This window comes from Mirounga angustirostris, unplaced genomic scaffold (assembly GCF_029215605.1).
Source record: "Mirounga angustirostris isolate CCGP_5_RB_7025 unplaced genomic scaffold, mMirAng1.0.hap1 SCAF_17, whole genome shotgun sequence".
In the NCBI taxonomy this organism is placed as follows: Eukaryota; Metazoa; Chordata; class Mammalia; order Carnivora; family Phocidae; genus Mirounga; species Mirounga angustirostris.
In genome coordinates this window covers 2,219,396-2,240,348 of record NW_026991725.1, presented here as the reverse complement: position 1 = coordinate 2,240,348, position 20,953 = coordinate 2,219,396, and the positions used below count along the sequence as shown (strand labels likewise).

General features: G+C 42.0%; 1 protein-coding gene across 14 annotated transcripts in view; it reads right to left on the bottom strand.

Moving 5' to 3' along the window:
• The window catches only part of CRK (CRK proto-oncogene, adaptor protein), a 61,995-nt gene that overhangs the window by 14,914 nt on the left and 26,128 nt on the right, over window positions 1-20,953 (bottom strand). For 11 of the 14 annotated variants that reach the window (XM_064582063.1, XM_064582067.1, XM_064582058.1 and 8 more), the window contains exons 3-4: window positions 3,885-20,296; window positions 775-929 (exon numbers count right to left, since the gene is read on the bottom strand). In XM_064582063.1, the coding sequence (XP_064438133.1) occupies window positions 20,159-20,296 (138 nt within the window). In that variant the 3' untranslated portion in view covers window positions 775-929; window positions 3,885-20,158. Of the gene's footprint in view, window positions 1-774; window positions 930-3,884; window positions 20,297-20,953 lie in introns of those variants that run through there. The other 3 variants (XM_064582064.1, XM_045889591.3, XM_045889592.3) reach the window with 3 other exon arrangements.

Here is a 20,953-nt window from a genome sequence, read left to right as displayed (position 1 = left end):
CTCATATTTACACTGCTGGGATAACTTCTCTTTAGTTATATATATATGGCAGGCAGCCAGCAGCTAGCTTGCTTGGGGACACCTGTGTAAATTTGTTGGGAGGTTTCTGAGGGGCTTCCCCTCTTGGTAGGTTACAGGCAAGTGGGTTCAGCCCAGCAAATTACTGTCTTGTTCATTTGACCCACCGGAAAATACCCACTTTTATATTGTGCCAAAAGATGGGAGTACAGGGGGCGCCTGGGTGGCTCAGTCGGTTAAGCAGCTGCCTTCAGCTCAGGCCATGATCCTGGGGTCCTGGGATTGAGCCCCACATCTGGCTCCCCGCTCAGCAGAGAGCCTGCTTCTCCCTCTTCTTCTGCCTGCCACTCTGCCTATTTGTGCTCTCTCTCTCTGTCAAATAAATAAAATCTTAAAAAAAAAAAAAAAAAGATGGGAGTACAGGTGGCTCCCGGGCCCCTCCTCTCCGTCCTGCCATCTCTCCTCAATGCTCCTGTCAGGTGCCAAGGAGAGGCTTGGGCGTATGAACAATCCACCACATCTGCATCCTTCTGCTTTTGTGGCTGATCCCAAACAAGAGTCTGCTATTCTCTAAATCACTAGTAAAACCCATCACTTCCAAATCTCTTAAGATTCCATGACTTAGGAAGAAGGAAAGTTTATCTAATAAGTGGCTTGAGGACAATAGTAAATTAGAGAGAGAAGTTAGGTCTACACTTTATGCCACTTGCCAATTCGTTTTTAAATTTGACGAAGTAAGGTTAAGAATCAACTTACAGAGGGGTGTCGGTCGGTTAAGCATTGGCCTTCAGCTCAGGTCATGATCCCAGGGTCCTGGGATGGAGCCCCACATTGGGATCCCAAGGAGCCTGCTTCTCCCTCTCCCTCTGTCTGCTTCTCCCTCCGCTTGTGCTCTCTTTGTCAAATAAAATCTTTAAAAAAAAAAAGAATCAACTTAGAGAAATACTAGCATAAAATAGAATCAAATAACTCAGATCTCTGGAAGAAGGTTTTTTAGCATTGAAAGTAAAAATTGACTATTTGAATAAATAGTAAATCCTGGCACAGGCAGTTACGTGTCCGACTCTAGATTTCAGCTCAGGTCGTGATCTCAGGGTTGTGGGATCAAGCCCTGCATGGGGCTCCGTGCTCAGCGTGGAGTTGGCTTAGGAGACTCTCTCTCCCTCTCCCTCTGCCCCTCCCCACAAAGCTTGCACATGTACCTTCTCTCTCTCTTAAATAAACAAATCTTTTTTTTTTTTTTTAAGATTTTATTTATTTATTTGAGTGAGAGAGAGAATGAGAGACAGAGAGCATGAGAGGGAGGAGGGTCAGAGGGAGAAGCAGACTCCCTGCTGAGCAGGGAGCCCGACGTGGGACTCGATCCCGGGACTCCAGGATCATGACCTGAGCCGAAGGCAGTCGCTTAACCAACTGAGCCACCCAGGCGCCCTAAACAAATCTTTAAATAGTAAATCCAATAAATAAAATAGAAAAAGGGTATAACCTGATTCATACATGAGAAAATTCAAGGGGTAAATAAATGGAAATATATTCATTCTCACTGGTAATAAAAATATACAAATAAAGTGCCTGAGATATACTTTTTGAAAAATTAATTTTTAAATAAAATTTTAAAAATATTTTAACTATGGGGGTGCCTGGGTGGCTCAGTCATTAAGCGTCTGCCTTCAGCTCAGGTCATGGTCCCAGGGTCCTGGGATCGAGCCCCGCATCGGGCTCCCTGCTCCGAGGGAAGCCTGCTTCTCCCTCTCCCACTCCCCCTGCTTGTGTTCCCTCTCTTGCTGAGTCTCTCTCTGTCAAATAAATAAATAAAATCTTTAAAAAATTTTTAAACTATGGTAAAATACACAAAAAATTTATCATCTTAACCTTTTTATATTTTTAGAACTTCGTTTTATTTTTTTATTAAAAAATTTTTATTGTAGTTGAGCCATCTTAACCATTTTTTTAAGATTTTATTTGTTTCTAAATATTTTATTTATTTATTTGAGAGAGGGAGAGCGTTCGTGAGAGTGGGTAGAGGGGCAGATGGGGAGGGAGAGGGACAAGCCGACTTTACACGGAGTGTGAAGCTCAATGCGGGGCTCATTCTCATGATCCTGAGATCATGATCTGAGATGAAATCAAAAGTCAGACGTCTAACCAACTGAGCCACTCAGGCAACCCTAAGATTTTTTTAAGGAATCTCTATACCTAATGTGGGGCTCAAACTCACAATCCCAGGATCAAGAGTCACATACTCTATAGAGTGAGCCAGCCAAGCACCCCAAGATGTACTTTTAAATTTACTAAATTAGGGCGCCTGGGTGGCTCAGTTGGTTAAGCGACTGCCTTCTGCTCAGGTCATGATCCTGGAGTCCCGGGATCAAGTCCCGCGTCGGGCTCCCTGCTCGGCGGGGAGTCTGCTTCTCCCTCTGATCCTCCCCCTCTCATGTGCTCTCTCTCATTCTCTCTCTCTGAAATAAATAAAATCTTTAAAAATAAATAAATAAATAAAATAAATTTACTAAAATTTTTTTTTTAAGTTGAATGATGAAAAAAAATCGAATGGTGGTCCATGCTTTCCAGGTTACTCGCTGGCAGTGTGGACAATGGGTAAACACCCTTTGGAAAGCAAAATATTCAAATGTGGTGATAGCCATGACCCAGTAAACCTACTCCTGGGAATTTAGGCTAAAAATAATTTGGTTGAACCAAAGGCTGTATTCATGAAGGTATTTGTAAGTTTTCCTATTACTACTGTAAGAAATTACAACAGATTTTGTGACTTAAAACAACACAAATATATTATAGTTGTGGGGGATAAAGAAGTCCTAAAATCCAGGTGTCACCAGGGATGTGTTCCTTCCGGAGGCTCTGAGGGTGAATCTATGTTCTTGACATTTTTAACTTCTAGAGTCAGCCTGTGTTACTGGGCTTATTGCCCTTCCTCCATCTTCAAGGCACCTTCTTGGAACCTCTGGTTCCATTGTCATATCTCCTTTTCTGACTCTGACTCGTCCTTCATCCTTCTTACAAAGATACTTGTGATTGCATTGGAACTACCAGGTAATCCAGAATAATCTTCCCATGTTGACATCCTTATTCACAACTGCAAAATCCCTTTTGCCATGTAAAGTAACATATTCACAGGTTCTAGGGATTAAGATGTGGACATCTTTGGAGGACCATTGTTTTGTATTGCACAGTATCACTAACAGATTTTGTTAATATAGCCACAATATCATTATTACACCCAACAAGATTAACATTTATTTATTCATTCATTTTTATTTATTTTTTTAAGATTTTATTTATTTGAGAGAGAGAGGGCACAAACAGGGGGGAGGGGCAGAGGGAGGAGGAGAAGCAGACTCCCCGCTGAGCGTGGAGCCCGATGCAGGGCTCAATCTCACGAACCCAAGATCATGACCTGAGCCAAAACCAAGAGTTGGACACTCGACTGAGCCACCCAGGTGCCCCTATTTTCTTTTTTTTTCTTTTTTTTTTTTTTAAAGATTTTATTTATTTATTTGAGAGAGAGAGCACATGAGAGGGGGGAGGGTCAGAAGGAGAAGCAGACTCCCTGCCGAGCAGGGAGCCCGATGCGGGACTCGATCCGGGGACTCCAGGATCATGACCTGAGCCGAAGGCAGTCGCTTAACCAACTGAGCCACCCAGGCGCCCGCCCCTATTTTCTAATACCATCTAATATTCAGCCCATGTTCAATTTCCCATGTTTGTCTCAAATGGTTTTTTTTCCCCAGTTGGTTTACCTGAATCAGGATACAAACTAAACTCACAAAATATATCACTTGATAGAGCTCTTAAGTCTCTTTTTATCCATAACAGATCTTCCTTCCTGTCCCTTTTCTTTTTCATACCATTTATTTGAGAAGAAACTGGGCCATTTGTCTTATAGAATATCTCACATCCTGGATTTGTTTCTTCACTTCCTTATGGTGTTATTTAACTTCTTCCTGTATTTCTCATATTTCCTGTGAACTGATAGCTGGATTAGAGTCAGGTTCAATTTTTTAATTTTTATTTTAATGCCTTAGAGGTGGTGCTTCCTGTTGTATCCATCAGATACACTCAATGTCTTGTTCACTTTTAGTGTGGCTAACACTGACAAGAGACAAATAATAATTTTATTATACTCAGAACAATGTTTTTTTTAAAATTTTCTGTACCATTGAAATATAATTATTATGCAATATACAATGTTATATTAGTTTCAGGTGTGCAACATGGGGATTTGGCAACACATCATTCAGTGCTCACCACGGTAAATGTGGTCACCATCTGTCACCATTCAATGTTATTACATTATTTACTGTATTTCCTATGCTGTACTTTTCATTATCATGATTTATTTCTTTTATTACTGAAAATTTGTATCTCTTAGTCCCCTTCACCTATTCTGTCCCCAGTCATCTCCCGTTGGCAACTACCAGTTTGTTTTCTGTATTTAAGAGTCTGTTTGGTTTTTTGTTTGATTTGTTTTTTAGAGTAAAATCATATGCTGTTTGTCTTTCTCTGTCTCACTTATTTCCCTTAGCGTAATACTCTTTAGGTCCATCCATGTCGTCACAAATGGCAAGATCTCATTCTTTTTTATGGCCGAGTAATATTCCACTATATATATATTTACTACCACATCTTCTTTATCCATTCATCTATTTCTTTAAGAAGATTTTATTTATTTATTTGACAGAGAGAGACATAGCCAGAGAGGGAACACAAGCAGGGGGAGTGGGAGAGGGAGAAGCAGGCCTCCCACTGAGCAGGGAGCCCGATGCGGGACTCGATCCCAGGACCCTGAGATCATGACCTGAGCTGAAGGTAGACGCTTAACCCACTGAGCCACCCAGGCGTCCCTATCCATTCATCTCTTGATGGACCCTTGGGTTGCTTCCATATCTTGGCTATTGTAAATAATGCTGCAATAAACATAGGGGTGCATATATCTTTTCAAATTAGTGTTTTCACTTTTGGGGGTAAATAGTAATGGAATTACTGGATCATATGGTATTTCTATTTTTAATTTTTTTTTAAAGATTTTATTTATTTGACAGAGAGAGACACAGCAAGAGAGGGAACACAAGCAGGGGGAGTGGGAGAGGGAGAAGCAGGCTTCTCGCTGGAGCCGGGAGCCTGATGCAGGGCTCGATCCCAGGACCCTGGGATCATGACCTGAGCCGAAGGCAGACGCTTAACGACTGAGCCACCCAGGCGCCCCTATTTATTTATTTTTAAGTAATCTCTACATCCAACATGGGGCTCGTGACCTCAACTCATGACCCCAAGATCAAGAGTGGCATGCTTTACCAACTGACCAGCCAGGCACCCCAACACTTGTTATTTCTTGTCGAGACAAATATTTTTATTACTTATTTATTTTTATTTATTTGAGACAAATATTTTTATTTTATTTTATTTTTTTAAAGATCTTATTTATTTATTTGACAGAGAGAGAGAGCGCACGCGAGAGGGAACACAAGCAGGGGGAGTGGGAGAAGGAGAAGCAGGCTTCCTGTGGAGCAGGGAGCCCGATGCGGGGCTCGATCCCAGGATCCCGGGATCATGACCTGAGCAGAAGGCAGACGCTTAACGACTGAGCCACCCAGGCGCCCAAGAGACAAATATTTTTAAATAATTTTATTGAGATATAATTTACACACCATGAATCCACCTGTTTTAAGCATAAAATTTAATGAATTTTAGTGTATTTACAGAGTTATATACCCGTTGCCGCAGTCTAATTTTAGAACATTTCCATCACACTAAAATGAAACTTTTGAGCCCATTTACAGTCAATCCCCATTCCTACTCCCAGCCCCAGGCAGCCGTTAATCTATTTTCTGTCTCATAGATTTGCCCTTTACAGAAACAAATCATGTTTTGTGTGCCCCGCTGTTTTGGTCTCTCTGTTAACTCTTGGTTGGTTTCTCCTTTGGATTCAGACATATTAACTGCACTCTACCTTTTTTTTTCCTTGCTCCTATTTCTCTCAATCCCTCATTTACGTTAATTTTTAAGAACAGTGTCTCTAGGTTTATGCTTTTCTTGCTTTGGGCATTTCGTGCCATCTTGTGTTCCTCAGTTACCCGTTCTCTGCTCCCCTAGATTATCAGGGCCCTGCCGGCCCACAGGGAACTGCTATGAGCTTTATAAAATCGGTGCCCCTCCAACCCCCAGTCTTAGAGCCTTGCTGCTTAGCAAGCTAAAGGGGGCTGGTTGGATTTAAAACTATGCCCCCTGGAGGCAGGTAAAGCCAGGAACCAGGCCTGAGTCTTGGCCAGCAGAGCCCAGGCTGGATCTCAAGTCCCTTCCTCCATGCCCTACGCGTCCTTGGTTAGGTCATAACCTCTACATCCACACGCAGCAGCACTGCTAGTAAGACTAGACATTTAGTTCTCCTTTATGATAGTAAAGAGGTTTACTATTAGTCATTAACAAATATTTGCTGAGTGTTTTCCATGTGGTAATCATGTGAGGTGCTACAGATAAAAGTGAATAAACTGGACACAACCCTGACCTTAAGAAGTTTGCTGTCAGAGTCTTTCCATTCGCAGTAATCTCTTCCCATGTGCCTTTCCTCTCAGTCCCCAAGTCCCTGTTCCAAACACCTACTTTGGCAGGTGCTGAAAATCATGGTTGGGGCGCCAGGCTGGCTCAGTGGGTAGAGCATGCGACTCTTCCTCTCTGGGTCATGAGTTCAAGCAAGCCCCATGTTGGGTATAGAGATAACTTAAAAAAATAAAATAAATTAAAAATCATGCTTGCATGGGGCGCCTGGGTGGCTTAGTTGGTTAAGCGACTGCCTTTGGCTCAGGTCATGATCCTGGAGTCCCTGGATCGAGTCCCGCGTCGGGCTCCCTGCTCGGCGGGGAGTCTGCTTCTCCCTCTGACCCTCCCCCCTCTCATGTACTCTCTCTCATTCTCGCTCTCTCAAATAAATAAATAAATCTTAAAAAAAAAAATCATGCTTGCACATGCAAAATAGTCAAGTTATAAAATAAAATAAAGAGAAACTATAGGGCACCCGCTGGCTCAGTCTGTAGAACGTGCAACTCTTGATCTCAGGGTCATGACTTCGAACCTCGTGTTGCACTTGGAGCCTACCTAAAAATAATTAAAAAAAGAAAAACTATAAACATTTGGGTATTGACTTGTCTAGTCATCACTAGGATGCTTCCTAGTAATTTGTGCTTCTTTATACATTTTAGTCAAATAGTTTATTTTATGGGGTATCTTCTGTAGATTGCAAAAATTGCCACAATCCTTCCCTTTTCCTATATCTGCTCCCCTTTGCAATATCCCCTTTACAGCTCATCCCATTAAGAGGTGGAGTCTATTTCCTCAATTCTTGAATCCTGGCTGGCCTTGAGACTCACTTTGATCAATAGAATGCAGTGGAATTGGCATTGTGCCAGTTTTAAGGCCAGGCCTTAAGAGGCTCTGCGTGATTCTGTCTGTTCTTTTGGAACTCTGTTAATAGCCATGAAAACCAGTCCAGGCTACTCTACTGGAGGACATGAAGCAGAGATAAACTGTGTCAGCTGAGGGCCAATCCAAGACCAGCCAGCCCACAATCAGAAGCTAAGTAGACCAGAAGAATGGTCCAGCTGAGCCAACCCAAATTGCTAAGCTGCAGAACTGTAAGATAAATAAAATTTTGTGGTTCTGTTTTTTTTTTTAATTTTTTAAGTAATCTCTATCCAACATGGGGCTCAAACTTACTACCCAGAGATCAAGAGTCACACACTCTACCGACTGAGCCAGCCAGACGTCCCAGTGATTATTGTTTTAAGCCACTAAGTATTGACATGGTTTATTTTGCAGCAAAAGCTAACTGATACAGCAACTTTCTCTTTTCTTTTTTTTAAATATTTATCTATTTAAGCAATCTCTACACCCAACATGGGGCTCAAACTCATGACCCAGATATCAAGAGTTATATGCTCTTCCGACTGAGCCAGCCAGGAGCCGTGACACAGTAATTTTCTTATGTCCCTAGGATTATTACTACCCACTGCTCCCACTTGGCTTTTGATGATATCTAGCCTATCTTCTGTTTTTCTTTTTTTTCTTTTTTTCTTTTTTGTCAAAAATACATACCCTGGTTATCTACTGTGTGTTCAAGCAGAGCTGGACTTTATTGGGGAAATAAACCAATGAGCAATCTTGGTCTGATGACAGACATGTACAGGTAATTTCAGTTCAGTGTGATGTTACAATGGTAAGCACATATTGCCAACAGAGGACATGGGACAGACATCTAACCCAAATTAGAGTGTCAGATAAGACTGGTAATTGAAGGTGAGAGAGAAGATGAGTCAGATAGAGGTATAGACTGTAAACAAAAGCCTAAGGGGCAAGTAGGTGGGTCAGGTAAAGAAAGGTCAAGAAATTCGGTGTGGCTAGAGCCCAGAGTACGGGAGGGAGAGCAAGGAAAGCTAAGGCTGGAGAGAGAAGCAGGAACTGGAACATAAAAGAGCTTCTATCTAATCTGCTGCAGGAGAATGTAATCAAATATAATATGAATTATAGAAAGCTCACTAGGGGCGCCTGGGTGGCTCAGTCAGTTAAGTGTCTGCCTTTGGCTCAGGTCTGATCCCGGGGTCCTGGGACTGAGTCCCACATTGGGCTCCCTGCTCAGCGGGGAGCCTGCTTCTCTCTCTGCCCCTCCCCCCCCACTTGTGCTTTCTCTCTCTTTCGCAAAAATAAATAAAATCTTAAAAAAAAAAAAAGAAAAGAAAAAGAAAGCTCACTAGGACTGCAATGTGACAGAGGGACTGGAAGGGCTGAGACCAGAAGCGGGAGACCAGTTAGGTGGCTATTGAGGTTGTCTAGATGAGAGAAGTTGGCAGTTTGAACTAAGGTAGCAGTAGTGGGGATGAAGTTAAGTGGATTGATTTTATAGATGCTTAGGAGTTTAGATTTGGTAAGCGACTGGAAATGGGATGATGAACGAGAAGAGGGAATAAAGGATGGTCCCAGGTTTTGGGGTTGGCCAAATGCAGACAGAACTGAGATAGGGAATGTGGATGAGGAGCAGATAGGGGAGGAGAAGGGGTGCCTGGCTGGCTCAGTCAGTAGAGCATGCGATTCTTGATTTCAGGCTTGTAAGTTTGAGGCCCACATTGGGTGTAGAGATTACTTAAAATCTAAGGAAGGAAGGGAGGGAGGGAGGAAGAAAAGGGAAGAGATGATGAATTCAATTTGGAATATGTGGTGACTTCAGGACATCCAAATGGAGAGGTCTAGCAGGCAGTTAGGTATCTCTAAGACATGACAATATTTTATATATTTGCTCATTATCTAACTTAGAAAAATAAAAGGATAGGAGGTGGCTGATGGTTGAGAAATTTAGGGACTAGAGGAATCCTTGAAATGAAAGAAGGGCTTTGGGAAAAGTGAAAGAACTGGAAGCCTAGAAGGTAGAGGTCAGAGAGTAAAATGTTTAAGATTCCAGGATGTAAGAGTACAAGATAATGGATTTTAAGCGGACAAAAAAAAAAAAAAGAGAGAGAGAGAGGCCAAGGTAATGGATGGGTCACCCCAGATGATAGCAGGCCTTGAGGTGAAGAGACACAGTAAACCAGATGTCAAAATCTTTCATAAATGAGAGGGAGGTTTGTTGATGACCGTAAACTGGGTAGGGAGCATAATCGGATGGCAAGAGCTTCAAAGATGGAGTAAAGTCCAAAATGGGGTTCCATACGTTTAGAGAAGACCCAGTGCAGCTTGAGGATGCCAGGAACAAAATGAGAGGTGACGGGGGGACTTACACTTGGGGCAGTTAGCAAGATGACAAGAGTATGAGGGACGGAATGAGCGGATTGGCCCCAAATGTCCAGGTGTGGCCTGTTTATGCTTCAGAAGGAAGGCAGTACCCCTGGAGGAAAGAGCAGCACCCCACAGCAGTATTTCTCTAAAGGGCAGCCAGGGATAGAACTGCCAGGTTTAGCAAATAAAAACAGGATACTCAGTTTAATTTCAATTTCAGATATTACATGGGACATACTTACACTACAAAATTGTTGGCTATCTGAGGTGATTCTAGCATCTTACTAATTTCTACAAAGCTTTGGTGTCACATGGTCATAACCTCTTCCAGCTGGTTAGCCATTCGCCTATCCAATTCAACTCCTTTGTATTAGAGTGGGTTAACTGCTGCAACTATTTGACCTCAAAACATATAGTGGTTTGTTTTTTTTTTTTAAAGATTTTATTTATTTATTTGACAGAGAGAGACATAGCGAGAGCAGGAACACAAGCAGGGGGAGTGGGAGAGGGAGAAGCAGGCTTCCCACAGAGCAGGGAGCCCGATGTGGGACTCGATCCCAGGACCCTGGGATCACGACCTGAGCCGAAGGCAGACGCTTAACGACTGAGCCACCCAGGTGCCCTTTATATAGTGGTTTTTTTAAAAAAGATTTTTAAAATTTATTTAAAATTTTAAAAGATTTTAAGTAATCACTACTCCCAACATGGGGCTCAATCTTACAACCCCGAGATCGAGTCATGTGTTCCACCAACTGACCCAGCCAGATGCCCCCATATAACAGTTGAACATAAGTTTATTTCTTGCTACCTAGCTGGTAAGTAAGCTGGAAAGGCCCTTCTTCATGCAATCACTTAGGGGTCAGGTGGATGAAGTCTCTGCCCTGGTGTCAGCTCCATTCCAGCCTGATGGAAACAGAGAACATGGAGGAGCACCTGCAGCAGGTTTCTATAAGCCAGGCCTGAGAGGGACGCAGGCACTCCTGCACACAGTCTATTGGCTGAACTCAATCACATGGTCGTACATAACAGCAAGGGAGTCAGGCAGTGTGCACAGAAGAGAACATGGACTTGAATGAGTAATCTCTGCCATACCCCTTATGAGGTCTATCTCCGGATCCCCTAGGGGTCAAAAGATTCTGGATCCATAACCTTTGCTTTAGAAGAACAGGCCTCTCTCCCCCTCCCACAAACACACAATATCCTGATTGCTACTGAAAATGTGATTAAAGACAGAATTAAAGATGATCACGTTCTTTCCTTTTTTTTTTTCCAGGTATGGCAGTTACTTATGATAGCCAAAAGTGGTACCTATCAAATAGATCTCACTAAAAGGAATAGGAAGTCTGCTCTGTTGTTCCAATTCTAGCTGCTAGCCCGCCAAGTCAGTGCTTTATCTTTCCATTACGATGAAATTTACCACAGATCCCATTCCAAACAACAATGTTCTCCCCCAGTTCTTGCTTATGTAAATGTCGGTCGTCATGACAACAAGAAGACTGCCCTTGATCATATGGCAGAGCTTGCTAAGAAACAAGAAGCAACTAGCTGGTTCAAACATAAATCTAATCCCACAGGCATGCCTAACATGGGAAATGAGAAACTGGGGCAATTTTTTATTCAAAAGAAAAAGTGAAAGTAGAGGAAGAACTTGATTCTACTGGAAGAAAAGATGTGGCCAAAGAATTTAAATAAACCACTTCCTCTTGTTACATTCTTTTTTGGGGATGGGATCTGGCTTTCTCCTTCTTTCTTGTTCTATCACAAGGCTCCTAAAAGGATGTGGGCCCCAGACTCAGGCCAATTTTCTCTTTATTTCCAACCCACCTTGATACTAGAGTGGGGTCATGCCCTTTCCTATAATTTACAGAAAGAATTCACAAGGACCTTGCCTCTTTTAGCTGCATTCTTGACTTGCTGCCTCTGAGGTTTATGTTATTGAGACCCAAATAGCAAGGTAAGAAGTAATTACTTTGAATAGTGTCCAGGACATATTAAGCTACTTCCATTACAATCAGCATTTTAGGCCAAAATAATTTGGATGTAATCTTGACATTATTGGTAACGGGATTCGGTCTTTTTGAAAGTATTGCTAAGGACGCCTGAGTGGCTCAGTTAAGCGTCTGCCTTCAGCTCAGGTCATGATCCCAGGGTCCTGGGATCGAGCCCCACATCGGGCTCCCCGCTCAGTGGTTAGGCTGCTTCTCCCTCTCCCTCTCCCTCTGCCTGCCGCTTCACCTGCTTCTGCACTCTCTGTCAAATAAATAAATAAAATCTTTTAAAAAAGGAAAAGAAAAAGAAAGTACTGTGAAAACTAGAAATTAAAAATAAGACAACTAGTGGGGAACCCATATGCACTGTTAGTGGGAATGCAAACTGGTGCAGCCATTGTGGAAAACCTTATGGAGTTTCCTCAAAAAGTTAAAAATGGCACTACCCTATGATCCAGTAATTGCCCTACTGGGTATTTACCCAAAGAATACAAACACACTAATTCAAAGAGATATATGCACCCCTAGGTTTATTGCAGCATTATTTACAATAGCCAAACTATGGAAGCAGCCCAAGCAAGTATCTATCGATTGATGAATGGATAAAGATGTGAGGTACAGCGCACACACACACAGAAATATTATTCAGTCATAAAAAAAATGGAATCTTTGCAAAAAAAAAAACAAGAGTCAGGGGTGCCTGGGTGGCTCACTGGGTTAACTGTCCGAATCTTGGTTTTGGCTCAGGTCACAATCTCGTGGTCTTGAGATCGAACCTGGCATCAGATTATGCACTCAGTGCGGAGTCTGCTTCAGATTCTTTCTCCCTCTCCCTCTGCCCCTCCCCAATCCCACACTCCCTCGCTCTCTCCCTTTCTCTCAAAAAAAAAAAAAAAAAGACACTTAAAAAAAGAGTTGGGGTGCTTAAAGAAAAAAAAAAATGAAATCTTGCCATTCCCAATAACATGGATGGAACTGGAGAGTATAATGCTAAATAAAATAAGCCAGTCAGATAAAGACAAATACTGTATGATTTCACTCCTATATAGAATTTCAGAAACAAAGTAAATGAACAAAGGAGAAAGAGACAAACCAAAAAACAGACTCTTAACTATAGAGAACTGATGGTTACCAGAGGGGAGGAGGGTGGAGGGATGGGTGAAATGGGTAAAGGGGGTTAAGAATGCACTTTTTTTTTTTTTTTTTTAGTTAAGTAATCTCTACACTCAATGTGGGGCTTGAACTCACAACCCTGAGATCAAGAGTCACATGCTCTCTGGACTGAGACAGCCAGACGCCCCAAGAGTGCACTTGTCGTGATGAGCACTGAGTAACGTATGGAACTGTTGGGTCACTGTATCATACGCCTGAAACTAATATAGCACTGTATGTTCACACTGGAATTAAAATTAAAAAGATACAACCAGTGAATAATCTTCATTTATGAATATAGGTCCCCTCTAAGTGATCCAGTCACCTCTCCTTCTATGCAAAAGGAAAGGAACATGGCCACAGGAAAGGACCCAAACCCTTGAGACTAGGCTTTAACAAGCATTTCATGTTTCTGCAACAGAAGGACATTCCTAAATGGGTTTTACTCTCACATTAAAATGAACCTAGTCTTTGAGCATACACAAGATCAGGAAAACGAGAGACAGCAGCTGAGAGGTAATCGGCTGGGTCCCTGTTCCCCAGCACTAAAATCTCTGAAGGAAACATTCTTCGTTCAATAAACATGTATTGTCTGCTGTGAGCCAGGCTCTGTGCTGGACTCTCAAGATGGAATGAACAAATCACATGTAGCTCCTGCCCTGCTGGAGTGGACTTACAGTCTAAGAGATGGAATGTAATTACCACAGAAATATATAATCACAGGGCACCTGGGTGGCTCAGTTGGTTAAGCGACTGCCTTCGGCTCAGGTCGTGATCCTGGAGTCCCGGGATCGAGTCCCACATCGGGCTCCCTGCTAAGCAGGGAGTCTGCTTCTCCCTCTGACCTTCCGCCCTCTCATGCTGTCTCTCATTCTCTCTCTCGCAAATAAATAAAAAATCTTAAAAAAAAAAAAAAATTATAATGTAAAAAAAAAAGAAATATATAATCACAGTATGAGATGACCACCATGAAAGTAAATGATGTGAATGATGATGAGATTTAGGGATTCAGGGCAGGAATCTCTGAGGAAGCAACATTTAAGCTGGAACCAAGACAGTAGATCAGAGTTGGGGGGGAGGGAGGTCTTAGAATGGGCAAGGGCTTTCATCTGAGAAGCTGATTTGCTCCCCTCCTTTAAGTAATCACTATGCCCAACATGGGGCTTGAACTCACGACCCCAAAATCAAGAGTAGCATGCTAGAGCCAGCCAGGTACCCCTCATCTGAGAAGCTGAAAGGAAAGCCTGCCAGGAGCAGAGACTAAGGCAGGCTGAGGAAAAGGTGAGCACTTCCATTGTATGGAATGCAGACTGTGTATGATTAAGAGGAAGCACTAAAGGATTTTTTTAAGCAAGGGAATGCCACGATCAAGTCTGCCAAGGAAGGCCATCCTGGTTGCTCTCTAATGAACAGATGAGGGAAAGTGAGTGGCCAGGAAGAGGTTGTCACAGTGGTCCACATGGAAGACGGCTGCTTGGGTGGTGGTGACAGAGGCATAAAGCGAGGATTTTGGAGGCAGAGCTGACAGAATTTGGTGATGAGGGGGACATTGGGGGGAGAGACGTCTATAAATGGGCAGGCAACTGGAACATTAAACAGAATCATCAAAGCTATTTATGGTCATGTACAGTCATGCACCAGACAAGGGCACTCAGTTGAGGAGGCAAGAGGGGTTGTAATCCAAATCACACTCTTGTTGGCACTTGTCAAGCCATGAGCCTGGCATGGGGCTGTCCACATAGAGGAAGGGGGGCCTTTTCCAAGTGGTTATTCACAAAAAGGTGCTGCCCACCAAGCTGTGTCTGGTGACCTGGACGGAACACTTACTTTCAGGATGTCACCACGGGCCCCCATGGGAGTTATGGGTGTGGATTTTGTCCTGCTACTCCTAGAATGTAAGATTCACAAGGGCAAGGATCTATTCTGTACAGGAGCCACCACACACAGAACTGCTCTAGCCTGGTCAAAACTAGTCACAGAAGCACCCAGTTAGCCCTGACAGCTAAATAGCCCGCAAAATATGGAGTCAATTTCTCCCTTTGGTGACAATAGGAGTACTTCTTACTTATTTACTAAAATACTTCATATTTGGAACAACCTCTTTCTCTGGCACTACAGGTATCCTTAGGTTCGTGTGATACTCTCTCAAAACAAAGAATTCCAAAAAGATGAGTGAGGTCAAGATTGCTATCACCCCACGGTAGGTAATCTTTAGACACTGTAGCAACATCAGCCAAGACTTTGTGTTAGGGCTCCCAAGCGTTAAGGGCTCATGGGAAGCCTGCAGTTAGGCTGGAGGTCTAAGGGGAGAGGGAGGTAGCACTGTGTACAAACAGCACAGCAACTCTAGGAAGCTCGATCCGCATCAGAGAGAACACTAGGGCAGCCCAAAGGTATGCAACAAACAGTATTATACCCTTATATAGTACCAAATTCATTTTCACTCACAGACTTTCCTGGCTTAAAAGAGAGAAGAGGAGCCCATCTTAATCTCAACTCAGGGTTTTACTTTCCTAGTTTCCTTGCCTAGTACTCAGAACCTTCGAGAAGCCTATCTGGGTCACCAGCTTGAAATGAAGCTAGAAACTCCGTAAAATTTTCCCAAAGTAAACAGAGGCTTTGAACAAGTCAACCTCCACATGCCTGATATACAACTATTCTCCCTCCCACTCCCAGAAAGTTAAATGTCCAAAGTCTTCCCCATTTGAAGTGGGAGGACAGAAAAAATTCTGTCCAAGTCAGTTTACCTTTGACCATTTAGTCAATATTCTAGAGCTCACTTTTATAGGATTAATGCAGATCTCAAATCTAAGAAAATCAGGACAACCACAGAAATATTGGAAGTGTCCCCTTGACTAAAAGCCAGCCTGAGTGCTCATTTTTGCTTGCCTTCATCCTATATCCCTAGAGGATCCTCAAGCATTGCTCTTTTTTATGAACCTCACCTTTTGTTTAAAGATTTTATTTATTTGAGAGAGGGAGCAAGTGGTGGGAAGGGGTAGAGGGGGAGAGAGAGAGAGCAGCAGATTCCCCACCGAGCAGAAAGCCCAATGCAGGGCTCAATCTCAGGACCCTGAGATCATGACCTGAGCCGATGGCAGACACTTAACCGACTGAGCCACCCAGGTGCCCCACTTTCATTTATTTGGGGGGGGCAGACAGAGGGAGAGGGAAAGAATCTCAAGCAGACTCCTCGTTGAGTGCAGAGCCTGATGCGGGGCTCGATCCCACAACTCTAAGATCATGACCCAAGCCAAAACTAAGAGAGAGACGCTCAGCTGACTGAGCCACCCAGGTGCCCCTGAACCTCACTTTTTTTTTTTTTAAGGTTTTATTTATTTGACAGAGAGAGAGATATAGTGAGAGAGGGAACACAAGCAGGGGGAGTGGGAAAGGGAGAAGCAGGCTTCCCGCCTAGCAGGGAGCCCGATGCGGGGCTCGATCCCAGGACCCAGATCATGACCTGAGCTGCAGGCAGATGCTTAACGACTGAACCACCCAGGCACCCCTGAACCTCACTTCTTGATAGTTAGTTCCTGTTTGCCCTCCACCCATTCTTTTTATCTTCAGGGTATGCATGGCAGTAGAAGTCCAAATACTTAGCCTCCTCCTGCCAAACTTAAGAGGCCTATTTTCACGTTTTCTTCTATGGAGGGGGCTTCTCTCTTCAGATCTGTAAGAGGAATAGAATTTAATCTGAAAATCAGGGTGATAAATACAGGAGTCGGTATGAGCACTCAAGGTTATGTGAAGGAACCCCAACACTCAACATATTAAAACAAGATTTTAACACTTTATTTTTATCGATAAAAAGTTGAAACATACTTAAATCACCTTGCTGTTAAGCTTGTGTATGCCAAAGTTGGCTCCCTTTGGAGGAGATTCCTTTATTTAACTCTGGGTTGACAATCTGCTATGTCTACAGCAGTAATGAGATGTTTTATTTTGGGGCCAAGGCAGAATACTGTATAAGTAACTGGCAAAGCTTGTCCTTTTCATTTCATTTTTTTTAAAAAGTAATACCTACGCCCAGTGTGGGGCTTGAACTCAAGACCCCAAGGTCAAGAATTGCATGGTTTGACTGAGCCAGCCAGGCTCCCCTGTCCTTCTCATTTTAAAACTTCACCACCGGTAGGACACAAAACTAGAGTATAATGTCAACCTTTTAGGTATACATAGTGTCACACTGTGTCTCTACATACACACATGCTTTGAGAAACGATGGAAAGAACATAATGTTTGACCTTTTCTTTATTTACTAAATTATCTATTCTGAAAATGTGCTACTTACATAAAAAAGAAGAAATTACACTATTATCTACACTAACATTCTAAAAACCTATTATATAACATCTAAATTTCTCATTTGCTTTATAAAGCCCCCTACCATATCCTTATTTTCTTTACACCCACATATAACCATTTCTGGACAAATTTGATGTTCTCTGTCCACATTATTCCAGCTTTCTGATCATTACATAATGACTCTTACATTTGTCTCAAATCAATTTATTTCATGATTTCTGGAGACCCTTCAAAATATCACCAACGATCAACCTCAGCTTTAATGAGTACCTACAGATTACGTATAATTGCTTCTTTATCTGATTATATGATTGCTTGTAGGCTGTTGAATGTACACACCTCTTACTCCCTAAGCATAAAAGATTTAGCTCTTTTGTGAAAAATATTCAAAGATTACTTTCTTCAAAAGATCACCAAGCCAAACATTTGGCCATATTTTTATTTACTACATATACTATAAACATATACAATACATGCTACAAAAAAACATTTTTTTTAAATTTAACTGTCAAGAAAGTGTATAGTGTTATAATACAATGGCACATGTTCATATTTTATTTCAAACTGGTTTGCTTACCACCCATTTCAAACCATTAATAGTGAAATGTTACTTAAGGATAATTAAAAATTATCTATTTGCATTATTAACAATAAACAATTCCAACACATTAATAAGAATTAACCATGTCAAATATTAGTATCCAAAAACTGGGCTTTTGCAGAAATGATTATATAAAATATAGCAGCCAATTACAGTTTACTTTGCTCTGTGACAATGTACATATGCACTGGAATCGGATTCTAGCATTTGCTTTTGGAAGATACTTATTAGGAGTCCTTTGATTTAAGGTCCAACAACTATCACACCCAGCCAAATCCAACCTAACAGTTCATATAATGGCTTCAGACAACTGATCATTAAAAATTCTTATGATTTGGGTAGAGTTGAATGTTCCACTAATATTACATAACAAAAAGAGACATTACAAGCCAATATCAAAGTCAAAGGCAAAAGAAAATACAAACATTCAAATCAGTTTATGACAAGGTTTTTCTACAAGTATTTTAGATGTCATACTTTCAGGAAAACAAGATTTTAATGTGTATTTGGATTTGGATTTTACAGTATCTATGCTCTAACTGAAAATTTAACAGTAGTGAGATGGAATTAAGTCTAGTATTGCAAATCTGTTCATTTAACATTATTGAGCACCCACTATGTGCATTGCACTGTGCTAACTTTTAAAAGTTGAATATTAATGTCTTTATCAAGCATTACCTTAGTGTGAGGTAAAAATACATTAAATTAGCGTCAACTCATTAGTTTGCTTGTGGTATGTAATCCTGTGTCAGCTGGCTTCCCTGTGCCATATAAAGAGCTTCTGCATACCCCTCATTCACTCACACAAACATCTGCACACCGACTATGCCAGGTATTGTGCTAGTCACCGGGATACCATGATTTGGTATATGTTCAAAGAATGCATATTAATCATTAACCTATGTAAAAACAATTAGAAAGATACATTACTTTTCTAAAATGAGGCCCAAAGCAAAATATAAGGTGTTTCTATGGGTCATATCACACCATAGACCAGTAAGTGCCTTCCTAGACTGGGAACTAACTTTGAAGGTTTCATATTGTAGTCTAAATAGCCTAGATCATTTTTGGTCTCAGAAGTCTATTCTTGGAGCACCTGACCCCATATAAACCACTCCATACTTAAAAGGATTTGTAAACTAAACTGGAACATAAAGAAAAAGAGCCAAAAATGAAGGCAGTTGATAATGTAATGCACTTCAAGCACTATTCTGGCCATGTAAAATGAATAATACATAAGTAATTCATGATTGGTTCAAATGTTTTTCAAAGAGCTAACCCTACCCCAAACTCATGTAATTTTAACTTGACTTTTATACAAGTTGCATATAAAGCAAAGGGCAGAATTTGGCCCTACAACCATCTATGGAATAGTCTAAGTGATTGGTCCTTCCACTCTAAGCAAGTAGAAGCTAAGAATTTCAAAGAGTCCCCTAATAGGATACTGGCACTCAGGAGAAATGGCCCTGCTGGATCCCACTAGCCAGGAGTCTGTTTAGCTGTGGTAGCAGTGTGAACCTACTATGACCCCTTGAGGGAAGGCAGAAAGCTGGGAGTTTGGGTGTCCACTCAGTGAATCCAATACTGGCTTAAAGCTATGCACTGAATAAAGTGCTCTGCACATCCTGCTTGTCATCTGGAATGAAAAGAAACACTTTTCTTGAGAATGAACCTATTTGTAGGTTTGGGGGAAAAGAATGACAAGGATTTAAAGAATCCCAAGAAAAAGTATGAAGCATTGACTAGAAAGGAAGACAAATGCCTCTAGTAGTGTCCTCAGAAATCTCAGGATTTGAACTGTCAGAATGAGTCATACAGTGGTCATGTTCTATAAATGAAAAAGCAATCCCACTGGGTACTTACTATTCACACGGTGCAAGATTACTTCATGGGGGTGGAAGGGAACAGTCTATTGCCATTTGATAGCATTGTTTCAAAATGAAAACAAAACCATTGAATAAATCAGGGTAAGCAGCGTGCAATATTCCTCTCCTGTCCGTCAGTTTTCCACAGGTTGATTTGCACTACCAGAGGGAAAGCAGGCAAAATATCCATCCCTTCTGATACACTCAGGCATGGCTGTTACCACCTAAAATTGCCAATTCAGAAGTTAACACACGAGCCCTCCAGTTTCGTACCCTGAATATGATAAATGAGACTAGAGATGTAATTCAGTCTAAAAAGATCACAGGTAAGAGAATGCTTATATAAACTAGACTGCTTTGACATCTGTAAGAAAACTGTATAGATGACAATCGGGAAAAAAAAAAAAAAAGATTGTTCCCATCTGTCAGCAAAACTGTTAGTTGAGCTATACTCAGCTGAAGTCCTCATCAGGATTCTGTTGATCCAGCAGACGGACATGTGTGAATGGGAAGTGACCTCGTTTGCCATTACACTCCCCTTCCCACTGACCACTCACATTAATCTTCGTAACCTTTACCAGCTCACCGACCTGCAGGAGGAGAATAAGGAAAGTGCTTTATTTCCAGTTATGAATGCAAACTGAAAAACTCCATTCTCTGGTTAGGCATACCCTGCCCACGTGATTGCTCTAGGGCTGACATTACAGAAATGGCTATTTGCTGCCTCCCAAGCCCCAGCCACCAGACTGATTACTTGTGGTTAGTGCAGGCAGAAGGAAGAAGGGACTTTAGCACTGCAGAAAAACAGAGAGTACAGAAAATAGAAAGGATCCTAGAAAATGATACTTTTTTGGAAATTTTAATCATCTTTGGATGAGCAATCCCAACTAGAATGACCCAGTATTCCTTTTCTTGGTACCCACTACTCTTAGCTTCCTCCTTGCCCCACAGGCTGCGGCCTAGGGGAAGAGGTCCCTTACCCTCACTGGCATACAACAGCAGTGCAATCCCCCAACCACTCGTGTGCATGGATCACTGCCTGCTACTGCCTGCAGAGCAGAAGGTCCTCATGGAATGCAACTTCATTTGGTCCCAGAAAATGAAGTGTTCCTATCACCTTCCTACCAAGGCAAGGCTTTTCCCACCTGGGAAGGTAAAGGTTAAAACTCCAAATTCCATCAGCTCTCTGCAAAGCCCCTACCTTCTTCATCAAGCTCTACTTGGCAGGCCACTGCCTGCCAGCTCCC